Below are 12,721 nucleotides of genomic sequence, written 5' to 3' on the forward strand. Positions count from 1 at the left end.
GGTTTTGTTCTTGGTAATATAAATTTATTTATTACTAAATAAAGTAAATCTGTAAATGCTACAAAACAAAATTAAAATAGTAAACACTGAAAATACAGCACTGTTCCTTTAGCAATCGAAAAGAGGAGACGGTTAACATTTTGCATTGAGAGTCTTCGTCAGAGCTGATCAAATTTGATGCAGGTTCTTAACTTAAATGTTGTCTTATCTCTTCCCAGTATTTTCATTTTATTTCTGTATTGCTATTGTACTGGCAAGCATACATGCTGCTGAACCATATTAAATCAGAATTTTATACAAATACCACTTGCATACAAGGTGAAAAAAGTGAACAAACCTGTAACAGGCTTAGGCTGGATTTGGCTTTTCATAGGTACATGGGCACCTCCACCAAAAACTGCAGCCCACATTTTGCTGTTAAGAGGATGAGCTACAAGGCGAAATAGCTCATTGCTGGAATGTGTTCCCAAGCCATGAACAAAAAGACTAAGGTAAACTGCTGTCAACACCTCACAGAGTAGGACTGTCAGTTTGGGCTTGTCCTCATCTCCAGCAGAATTTAAGAGATGAATTAGCTCCTTTATACCTGTGAATTAGAGTAGCAGGAAATTAATGTATTTCAGATTCTTTTGAGAAACATATATCATCACTATTTATTTTTTTAGGAACATCTTTTAGAAAAATTCCCTCGTTTTCTTCATTTGTTAGTTCTCCCTAATATCTCATATCTTAAAGGGCAGCACTACTTACCAAATGCTAGAAACAGGAATAAATGTGGAAGGAGCACAAAACTGTAAAGGTGAGTATTTGTACGGACAAAATTAACAAACTGCTGCTGCAATGAAAAAGAACTTCCATAACAAGGATTAATATTTGATGGGAGTTAAGGATCCATATGGCATCAATTTCTAACTATTGCTTTTCCTCCCACCTTCAAATTTGGACAACAGCCTATTTAGTGGTATCATCATAGAATGGTTACAGCACAGAAGGTGGTCATTCGGCCCCTCGAGCCCGTGCCGACTCACAGCAAGTCCCACTCCCCTGCCCTTTCCCTGTAGCCCTACAATTTTTTTCCTTCAGATACTTATCCAACTCCCTTTTGAAAGATAAAATTGAGTCTGCCTCCACCACCCTTTCAGGCAGTGCATTCCAGATCTTAACCACTCACTGTGTAAAAAAGTTTTTCCTCATGTCGTCTTTGTTTCTTCTGCCAATCACCTTAAATCTGTCTCCTCTGGTACTCAACCCTTCTGCCAATGGGAACAGTTTCTCTCTATCTACTCTGATTTTGAACACCTCTCAAATCTCCTTTGCTACAAAGAGAACAATGCTAGCTTCTCCAGTCTATCAATGTAACTGAAGTCCCTCATTCTTGGAATCATTCTCGTAAATCTTTTTGGCACCCTCTCTAAAGCTTTCACATCCTTCCTAAAGTGTGGTGCCCAGAATTGGGCACAGTACTCCAGTTGTGGCCGAACCAGTGTTTTAACACAGGTTCATCATAATTTCCACACTTTTGTACTCTATACCTCTATTTATGAAGCCCAGGATCCCATAAGCCTTTTTAACAGCTTTCTCACCTGCCCTGCCACCTTCAACGATTTATGCACACATACCCCCAGGTCTCTTCTGTTTGTGCACCCCCTTTAGGATTGTACCATTTAGTTTATATGTCCTCTCTTCATTCTTTCTACCAAAATACATCACTTCACACTTTTCTGCATTAAATTTCATCTGCCACGTGTCTGCCCATTTCACCAGCCTGTCTATGTCTTCCTGAAGTCTATCACTATCCTCATCACTGTTCACTATACTTCCAAGTTTTGTGTCATCTGCAAATTTTGAAATTGTGCCCTGTACACCCACATCCAAGTTATTAATATATATCAAGAAAAGCAGTGGTCCTAGAACCGATCCCTGGGGAACACCACTGTTCACCTTCCTCCAGTCTGAAAAAACAACTGTTCACCACTACTTTGTTTCCTGTCACTTAGCTAATTTCATATCCATGCAGCCACTGTCCCTTTTATTCCATGGGCTTCAACTTTGCTGGCAAGCCTATTATGTGGCACTTTGTTGAATGCCTTTTGGAAATCCATGTACACGTCAACCACATTGCCCTCATCAACCCTCTCTGTTACCTCATCAAAAAACTCGATCAAGTTGGTTAAAAAATGATCTGCCTTTAACAAATCTGTGCTGGATTTCTTTGTTTTTTTCCCCCGATTATTGTTTCTAAAAGCTTCCCCACTTCCGAGGTCAAACTGACTGGCCTGTAGTTGCAGGGTTTATCTTTACACCCTTTTTTGAACAATGGTGTAATATTTGCAATTCTCCAGTCCTCTGGCACCACCCCCGTATCTATGCCCACAATTCCATCAGCATCCTAGGACACACCCCATCCGCTCCTGGTGATTTATCTACTTTAAGTGCAGCCAGCCTTTCTAATACCTCTTCTTTATCAATTTTTATACTATCAAGTGTCTCCACTACCTCCTCCTTTACTATGTCTATGCCAGCATCCTCTTCCTTGGTGAAGACAGATGCAAAGTATTCATTTAGTACCTGAGCTATACCCTCTGCCTCCATGCATAGGTCTCCTTTTTGGTCCCTAATCGGCCCCACCTATGGTACGTGGAGGTTGAATGAAAAAAGAATATTTTCAAGTTATACAACAGATTATTTTCCCCATTGAACAAAAGGAGTAATAGTAACTTTCTATCTATATATAGCTTTTACCTGGCCATTGGTCAGGGGATGTATTGGGAGTTACTGTGCCATCTAAACTTGCTGCTCTGTTTGAACGTTGCTGTGTAAACAGAAAACTCTGATAGACCATTCCAGTGAACTGATTTGCATATGAAGAACTGAAAGAGATAACACAAGTTTATTTCCTTCATTGGAACATTAGCTTATTTGGTCCTCAAAATGACTATCAATTCACATTAAAGTCTTAGGCAGAGGAGGAAACTGTGACAGAAAAGAGAAAGACAGAGCGCCAGACTGTGAGCATGTGAGAGAGAGAAAGATATCACAAGGTACTGAAAGATGAGGGAGGCGAGCGAGCGAGTACAAAGGAGAGAAGATAAAGACATTTATAACTGTCTTATCAAGTTTAATTGGGGGGGGGGGGGGGTAGGCGTGGAAAAACATTTATTCAAGAAAATGGTTGTTGAAGGATTTGCAAATAGGACCAGGATCATGCATGTAGTTGGTTGCAGCAAAGAAGGGCAATGCAGTGCACTGGACCAAAAATTTGTAAGACAGGCATAGAACATGCATGTAACCCAGTTTGGGTGGTGGTGGGAGTGGTGAAGAGGAGGGGGCGTTAATGAGAAATTGAACAAATGAGTACACGCACAAGAGACAGAGTGGGGAGAGGTGAACCGGGGGTGGGGTGGGGGGAATGAGTATGTGAAGGAAGCACAAGTTTGTTTTGGGAGAGGGGAAAATAATAATGTACGTGTGACTGGATACAGAGGACAGGAAGGTAAGGAATGGAGCCAGTAAAACAAGTGGACTAATGAAGGATAGGCATGGTGAGGGAGGTAAAGAACATTTGAGAAATAGAAGCAAGGAGGGAAGACAGTTGAGGAGGGAGTCCATTCACATCTAGGGAATAGAAAGTGGAGGAAGGAAGAAATGCAATACAGTAATAAGTGGCGAACAGTAGCGAATAAATCAAATGAGAGAGAATGGTGAGAAGGGAGAATATGTTCACTCCGCTAAGGAAGAGAAAGCAACAGAGAGGAGGACCAGGTGAGGAAGTGGGCTAATTCAAGAATGGGATGGTAGTGGTACAATGAACAGGCAACAGGAGGATAGAAGAGAAAAAGCATATATGCATCAGCAACAGACAGAGCATGATGCACGTCAGATGAATTTCGAGAAAGATCAATAGATAAGGGACAAAAGAAATGAAACAGTCAGGGAAATTTAAGATTTCTTGGTACTGTTCTGAGTAACCTGAACTCGAGAAGCTTTCTGTGTAAAGTCTAGAAGAAATCATGTTCAATGTGGATCACCTTGACCAGAATTAACTGCAAACCCAGTGCGGTTGAATCATAAACGGTACTTCAGCCAGCACTTAACAGACCAGTAAACTGGAGGTTCAATTCGTTTTATGCTGATTCAGCGGAGATGGCAGTAGGCGTGGTGCACTTGCCCTCAACATTTTTTGGGCAAGAGAAGGAAAAGTTATCCAGGGTTCCCGCTCCCGATTGCTACCCAGTGACCCTGCTGGAAAGTGCATGCGTGTGGATAATGGGCGAGGACAGGATTGGGTTCTGCTCTGATACTACCCAAAAGTCAAATAGTCTTTCAAGGCGCATTGTTTGGGCTTGCACAAGTAAAATAGCCACTTGGTACAAGATATTGGATGTTGCCTGGCACCCATGAAATTGTAGTCCTGCAGGAGTGAATATCTTCATAAAAGGGAGGAAAAAGGGAAGACACTTGATTAAAAGAAAACAAAGGCTTCCACTCAATAGATTGCATTTACACTTACCTGTAACTGTGACCATCACAAAGACACTGGTAGAGGCATGCAGACAGAGAAGCTGCTACAGTGTGCATTACATAGAGCTGAAGGGGGGAAAAAAAGCTGCTAAGTCTTCAGTTGAAACAAAATACCTGCATATTTGTGGCTGCTACTTAATACCAGCAAAACAAAATTCAAATTTCTATTTTAAACACACTATGTACAAAAGTTTTATTAGAAGATGCAAAGTTACCTCAACTGTTTCTAATCGTGTGATTAAGTACAGTATGCTTCAATCACATTTTAAATCTACTATAATACACCAACCAGTATAAGAAAGCCATTTGGGTTACTTAGACATTTAATTCATAGGAGCTAATTCAGATGCAACAAATAACTGGTGGTGAGCTAATGGAAGACTGTAGGTGTGAAGCTTGTGCTTTATTTCAGTTGTTTACAGCCCCCAAGGCTTTAAAGCAGCACCTGCCACCCTTGGAACTAACAGTTGCTGTTCCCATATTAATCAGACCAGAAAGACAGTATCTACAGTGTCTAAATTGACTGCTTGTCCGACATACAGTTCTGGATGAGCAAAAATTTTCTCCAATTAAATATTGGGAAGACCAAAGCCGTCGTTTTCATTCCCCGCCACAAACTCCCTTCTTTAGCCACTGACTCCATCCATCTCCCTAACATCTATCTGAGGCTGAACCACACTGTTCGCAACCTTGGTGTCATTTGACCCTGAAATGAGCTTCCGACCATATATCTGCAGCATAACAAAGACCATCTACTTCCACTTCCGTAACATCGCCCGTCTCCGTCCTTGCCTCAGCTCATCTGCTGGTGAAACCCTCATCCATGCCTTTGTTACCTCTAGACTTGACACTTCCAACACACTCCTGGCTGGCCTCCCACATTCCACCCTACATAAACTTGAGGTCATCCAAAACTCTGCTGCCCATGTCCTAACTCGCACCAAGTCCCAATCGCCCATCACCCCTGTGCTCGCTGACCTACATTGGCTCCTGGTTAAGCAGCGCCTCGATTTCAAAATTCTCATCCTTGTTTTCAAATCCCTCCATGGCCTCATCCCTTCCTATCTCTGTAACCTCCCCCAGCTCCACAACTACCCAGATATATCTGCGCTCCTCTAATTCTGCCCTCGAGCATCCCTGATTATAAATCGCTCAACTTTTGGTGGCCGTGCCATCTGTTGCCTAGGCCCTAAGCTCTGGAATTCCCAGCCTAAACCTGTCCGCCTTGCTACCTCTCTTTCCTCCTTTAAGACGCTCCTTAAAACCTACCTCTTTGACCAAGCTTTTGGTCACCAGCCCTAATTTATCCTTGAAACTGAGCCCTGTTTGCCCATACTGGTGATCCAGGGGGACATAAACAAATCCTATAGTACTATTTGAAAAGAGCAAGGGGTTCTCCAGGGGTCCTGGTCAACATCATTCCCTCCGACAGCACCAAAAATAGATTATGCTGCTCATTCATTTTGTTTGCTGTGTGCAAATTAACGTCACATTTGTCTGCAAAGCAAGTGATCGGTGTCAAATCTTTTGTCTTAAAATACTCCTGTGCAGCGCCTTGGGACGTTAAAGGCGTTATATAACTACAAGTTGTTGTTGTTATACAGTAAAAGGCAACTGAAGAACAAGGAAAATAAAATAGTCCCAAAAAGACATCACCGTTACCAGAAAAGGTTTTATTCTGTATCTTTTAAAAGTTAAATAGTAACATTTTCAAAAGGAACATGGCGTTTACGGGAAGAAGCTACTTATAAAATGTGAATTTTTTTTTATTGGGGGCATCAAGTTAGTTCATGGGCAAAAGGGCAGCATCATAAATCCCACTCTCCAACTTGTAGAAGAGTCCCATTGGTTGTTTAAGAACATAATATTGCATATCACAGAATACTATGAAACTGTGGACACTTACTGAACTAGACTAGAAAGTAAGCAATGGAAGCGAATGGAGCTGGAGCTGATTAACATTTAGTAGAGGATGGCAGAGAAATTAATAAAACATTACCTCAAAGAAAAACAATGCTTTTTGAGATGAAGTAATGCAAATAAATTCAACAATGTGGTGCCCTTCATGCCACAAGACAGACTGCTTCATTAATAATTTTGTATTTAAAAAAAAGATTATTACAGCAGAGTGAAAAGTTCAAGACATTAACAACTGTCACCTGCTGGATTTTTAAAAGCACTACTCGGGAAATATCAGGAAAACAAACTTGTACTTAAATAGACGAGCACAAACACTTCACGCAATCAGGACAGTTCAACAACAACTTGTATTTATATAGCGCCATTAAAGTAGTAAAACATCCCAAGGCGCTTCAAAATACACAACTAATTAATTACTTGCGAAGTGCAGTCTGTCACTTGCTTTGCAGACAAATGTGACGTTAATTTGCACACAGCAAACAAAATGAATGAGCAGCATAATCTATTTTTGGTGCTGTCGGAGGGAATAATGTTGACCAGGACCCCTGGAGAACCCCTTGCTCTTTTCAAATAGTACGATAGACTCTGGAACGGTACCCATGGATTGTCGGGTAGCTAATGTTACCCCACTATTCAAAAAAGGTGGTAGAGAAAAGGCGGGGAATTATAGACCGGTAAGCTTGACATCGGTAGTGGGGAAAATGCTAGAGTCCATTATAAAAGATGTAATAGCAGAGCACTTGGAAAGCAGTGACTGGATCGGACAAAGTCAACATGGATTTACAAAAGGTAAATCATGCTTGACTAATCTACTGGAATTTTTTGAGGATGTAACTGGTAAAATAGATAAGGGAGAACCAGTGGATGTGGTGTATTTGGACTTTCAGAAGGCTTTCGATAAAGTCCCGCATAAGAGATTAGCGTGCAAAATTAAGGCACATGGGATTGGGGGCAAGGTATTGACTTGGATAGAGAACTGGTTGGCGGACAGAAAGCAAAGAGTTGGAATAAACGGGTCATTTTCTGAGTGGCAGGCAGTGACTAGTGGGGTACTGCAAGGATCGGTCCTAGGACCCCAGCTGTTCACAATATATATTAATGATCTGGACGAGGGAATTGGATGTAATATCTCCAAATTTGCAGACGACACAAAGCTTGGGGGGGGGGGGGGGGGGGGAGGATATGCTGTGAGGAGGATGTCGTGAAACTCCAGCACGATTTGGACAGGTTGGGTGATTGGGCAGAAACATGGCAAATGCACTATAATGTGGATAAATGTGAGGTTATTCACTTTGGTGGCAAAAACAGGAAGGCAGATTATTATTTGAATGGTAATAGATTGGGAGAAGGGGAAGTGCAAAGGGACCCGGGTGTTCTTGTACACCAGTCGCTGAAGGTAAGCATGCAGGTGCAGCAGGCGGTTAAGGCGGCAAATGGTATGTTGGCCTTCGTAGCAAGAGGGTTAGAGTACAGGAACAAGGATGTCTTGCTGCAGTTGTACAGGGCCTTGGTGAGACCACACCTTGAGTATTGTGTGCAGTTTTGGTCGCCTTACCTGAGGAAGGACGTTCTTGCCATGGAAGAAGTGCAGCGAAGATTCACCAGGCTGATACCTGGGATGGCAGGAATGACGTATGAGGAGAGATTGTGTCGATTGGGCTTATACTCACTGGAGTTTAGAAGATTGAGAGAGGATCTCATCGAAACCTATAAAATTCTGTCAGGCCTGGACAGAGTAGATGCAGGAAGGATGTTTCTGATGGCCGGGGAGTCCAGAACCAGGGGTCATAGTCTAAGGATAAGGGGTAAGCCATTTAGGACTGAAATGAGGAGGAATTTCTTCACCCAGAGAGTGGTGAACCTGTGGAATTCTCTGCCACAGAGGGCAGTGGAGGCCAGTTCATTAAGTATATTCAAGAAAGAGTTGGATATATTTCTTAAGGCTAAAGGGATCAAGGGATATGCGGAGAAGGCAGGGACCGGGTACTGAATTTGGCTGATCAGCCATGATCTCATTGAATGGCGGAGCAGGCTCGAAGGGCCTACTCCTGCTCCTATCTTCTATGTATCTATGATAGGATTTTTTTACGTCCCCCTGGATCACCAGTATGGGCAAACAGGGCTCAGTTTAATGTCTCATCCAAAAGACTGCACCTCCAACAATCCCTCCGTACTCTACTGTAGTGTACTGAGATAATGTGCTCATTACAGATAGGTGTACAGAGACAAATGGTATTCAGAGGTGGTGCTGGCGAGGTTGGTAGGGAGGATGTTCATAACCGGTACTAGGAGAAAGCGGGTGTTGGATGGAGGATTTGTAGAAATAAATGGCTTCAGATAAAACTGCAAGCCAATGCCTTAACTGCCAGGGTGGTTCTAATTGGACAAGATGCAGGATGTTTACCAGAGTTCTGGGCTGATAAACTTTGGCTGGTTGAATTCCAAGAGTATATCTGTGTACTCTTGGGGTTCCCGAGGCCCCATATGCTCGCTCAGGTAGACATAGATTATATCAGGCTCATTATTGGTATGAAATTTGGTTCATTTGTAACAGAAACCTGCACACACTTGCTTAAATCATCTCCCAAATTATTTAGCAAAATATATGGAGGTTTTACCAAGCCAGTAACTATTTTGACACAAAGTACATCTGAACACAAAACATAGTAAAACTGTCAGCAAATTCCACTTTCTACTTACTGATTGTTAATTTAAAAGAAAAATCAACTAATGGTTTTTGAAATAACAACAGAAAATGCTGAAAATACACTTTGCCATCTAAACTGTAAGAAGCCAACTGGCGTGCAAAGAGAGTTTAAACTCAAGACAAAAGTTGCATCAGCAGGAGGCAGAATACCATCCATAATCTCTAACAACTTATTATCCAACCATCATAGTGACAGGCAAGTGGCTGGAACCACAACAAAAAGCAGTCTTCAATTTTACTTTTAATTAAAAATGTTCTAGGTGCCAAGTCATAAAAGTGATTAGAATGAACGGTATGATTTAGGGTTGTCATTTGGTTAACTGTACCTTTTTTTAAATAAAGTCTCTTGCTTGTTTTGAGTTTTAGTGATGTTCAAAATAAAGAAATAGAGGCCACAAAACCTCTGCAGCTCAGTGATGGCCAAAACACTGGATCCAATTGGCTGCAATATATATTTAATTTGTTACCAAAATATTATTCAGATCTACAATAGATTTTGTGATATTTGTGTTAAACCAACACCAACCTGGTTATTTTTGATGTCTGGATGTGGAGGAGAATCAAATTCCACAATGGTATGTACAACATCATGGGTAAGGTTGCTCAGATGGAGTCTAGGGTTAGCCACCACTATTTTAGCACTTGCAGTGCAGGCAAACAGGAGGGGTATTGATGCAAGTTGTAGCAAAGGACTAGTGCTCCGTTTCACTGAATGCTCCTAAATAGAAAACATTGATATGATTACCATTGACAGTTTGAAAATCTGTACATTTTTAAACTGATTTTTCACTTGTGAATATGCCAATATACTTGGTCATTAAGGGGGGGGGGGGGGGGGGGGGAGGGAAATGAATCGTAAGAGTCATAACGGCACAGGAGGCCGCCATTCGGCCCATCAAGTCCGTGCCAACTCTCTGTAGAGCAATTCAATCAGTCCCATTCCCCCGCTCTATCCCCGTAGCCCTGCAAGTTTATTTCCCTCAAGTGCCTATCCAGTCTCCCCTTGAAAACATTGAGTGTCTCCGCTTCTACCACTTCCGTCGGCAGCGAGTTCCAGGTCCTCACCACTCGTTGCGTAAAAAAGTTTTTCCTTACATCCCCCTTGTATCTCTTACCCAAAACCTTAACTGTGTCCCCCCAGTCTTTGTACCATCAACTAGTGGGAACAGCCTTTCCCCATCTAGCCTATCCAAACCCGGCATAATCAGTAAAAAAAACTATTGCTTCCATAATTTGAGAATCTCCCCTGCCAGCCCCTGAAACTTCCGATTATATTTTCACCAAAAATCAGACCTGGAGACATGTGCACAATGCATCTGTGACTCCAACACTAAATGCACTGTGATGCATATGCATCTTTGGACCTACTTTTCAGCAGTGATAAAAACTAAGGCTACATAATTTGGATTTACAGGAAACTTTGGTTTATCCGGAGGTTGTATGTCCGGAAACCTCGATCTAACGGCAGAAATCAGCAGCCGTTTTGTTAGGTTTTTTTCTTCCCCTAGCATTTTGTTTTAAAAAACAATCAGGCTGTGGAAAGCATCTCTGTAGCTTAGCAACAGCTTCAGAGACGCTTCCAAGGTACGGGCCGAGTGTTTACAAGCTGTTGCTAAGCAACAGTGTTTGTTGTCAGATACGGAGATGAAAACCTCCGTATCCTTCAACATTAGTGCTGGTCTATCCGGAAGTTTTGATCCAACGGCACCAGCTCGGTCCCGTCGGTGCCGGATATCGCGAAGTTTCCTGTATTTGGGGACTTGGATCATCTTTAGGTACTGCTAATAGAAATATAGGCCTAGAAATTGACTACCTTACCACCGCGTGTTTGCGCCGTATTTCTTCAAAAAAAATGGCAGCCGCCTCGCTGCCGGCGCGGGACACCGAGGCCACCAGCGCCGGCCTCTCAAATTCAAAAGAGCAGATTGCGACGTCAACTGGCGTGCAATGCCTGATTTGACGCCATGACTGCTATTTTCGACGTTGACGCAAGCCATAACACCCTGTCCAAACTACACACGAAGATCGTGTGTGTAGCAGCCCTGCAGAGATGTTGTTAGCGCTTCTTAAAGGGACACAGACATCTTTCAGGTAAGTTTGGATTTCAGCTTTTGGCCTTTTTATATTTTATTAAAGTAGTGGCTTGGTACAATACATTTAAAAAGTTGTTAATTTGTGCAGGGAATGCTGCTGGACGCTTGCAAGACTTTGGATGGTAAAGGAAGGCCTCCGAGAAGACAGAAAATCCTGGAAATACTCAGCTGGTCAGGCAGAGAGAGAAACAGAGTTAACGTTTCAGGTTGAGATGCTGCCTGATCTGCTGAGCATTTTCTGCTTTTATTTCAGATTTCCAGCATCTGCAGTTTTTTGCCTCCGAGACGACCACTTGCTCACAGTCCTGGAGGCACATGGAGATGAAGCATAGGCAGCAAAGGAGACAAGCTGCTCAGAGAGAGATGAGGAAGAGAGAAGGAAGCAGAGGAGGAAGCAATCCAGACAGCGCCTTTCTGGCCGGGATATCAGAGATCGAATCATCTGCCTGCAGTACCAGTGACCGCAATCCCAATTCCCCCTTCAACATTTGTCCCACACCTTACCTTCCCTGTTACTGACCGTCACAGCGTCCTTTTGGCTCCAATGCAGAAATAAATGGCACCAACAAAGCAAACTTTCCAACTTTATTCATATATGTACCCAATACGACATCAAGAAATCAACTGATCACCCTTATGCATTCTCTTAGTGACCGTCTTGTGTGTGCCTTTGCCATCACGCAGTGCTACCCCAGTGGCTACAGCATAGCTTGTGGAAGGCTGCTGACTTTCAGTGGGGGATATGCAGATTGCCTTGAGGAGCTGGTAGTGTGAAGTCAAGAGACGGTGCTTCTTCTTCTTCACTCTCCTCTCCCTCTTCTTGGTCAACCACTGGCTGGGCAGGCTGCATTTCTTGGGTGTGTGAAATGAGGCAGGCACAAGGGTAGAGTTGTGATGAGGGGAGGGCAGCAAAGCAAGAGCTGGATGCTTACACCATGCACAACTTGTACATCAGAAGAGATTGTGGGATGAGGGGTAAGTGGGATGTGAGAAGGAGGATAACATATGAGGATACCAGCATCTTACATTCTTTCAGTCCCGCTGCTGGCCAAGGGTTCAGCCATGCCCCTGCCAAGAATGGCCAGCACCATCTCCTCCAAGGGGGTGAGGCGAAGCTAGGAATGTACGGTGTGCCTCGTGTTTGGTAGAGATTGTTGGTAGGTGAGTGATTGGGGCCCGGAGCAAGGGGGGGGGGGGGGGGGGGGGCGGGCAGTGTTGTGCACTGAGCCGTGTATGAGGCTAGTGGTGCAGTTGGTAGACGACTTTTGAAGATGCATTCTCTGACCTCGACAACGCATAAGAGGTCATGAAACTTCTTTGGGCACGGGAGCCAGGTCCTGGGGACGACACTGCTGGCAGTGACAGCCTTGGCAATCTGGTCCCACATCCTTGTTTCTGAAGGGCATCCTGGCCCCGAGCGGGTAGAGGACCTCTCTTTCAGTGTTGACTCCCTGCACAAATCTGGAGTGCTGCATGCAAG

General features: G+C 43.3%; 1 protein-coding gene across 5 annotated transcripts in view; it reads right to left on the reverse strand.

The window, feature by feature from the left end:
- The window catches only part of dmxl1 (Dmx like 1), a 228,418-nt gene that overhangs the window by 78,541 nt on the left and 137,156 nt on the right, over window positions 1-12,721 (reverse strand). For all 5 annotated transcript variants that reach the window (XM_085987007.1, XM_085986999.1, XM_085986990.1 and 2 more), the window contains exons 25-28: window positions 9,675-9,866; window positions 4,511-4,587; window positions 2,743-2,870; window positions 338-586 (exon numbers count right to left, since the gene is read on the reverse strand). In XM_085987007.1, coding sequence (XP_085843133.1) covers window positions 338-586; window positions 2,743-2,870; window positions 4,511-4,587; window positions 9,675-9,866 — 646 coding nt within the window. The remainder of the gene's footprint in view (window positions 1-337; window positions 587-2,742; window positions 2,871-4,510; window positions 4,588-9,674; window positions 9,867-12,721) is intronic.

Source organism: Somniosus microcephalus, chromosome 1 (assembly GCF_052327205.1).
Source record: "Somniosus microcephalus isolate GS21.2 chromosome 1, FLI_Smic_1.0, whole genome shotgun sequence".
Taxonomy (NCBI): domain Eukaryota; kingdom Metazoa; phylum Chordata; class Chondrichthyes; order Squaliformes; family Somniosidae; genus Somniosus; species Somniosus microcephalus.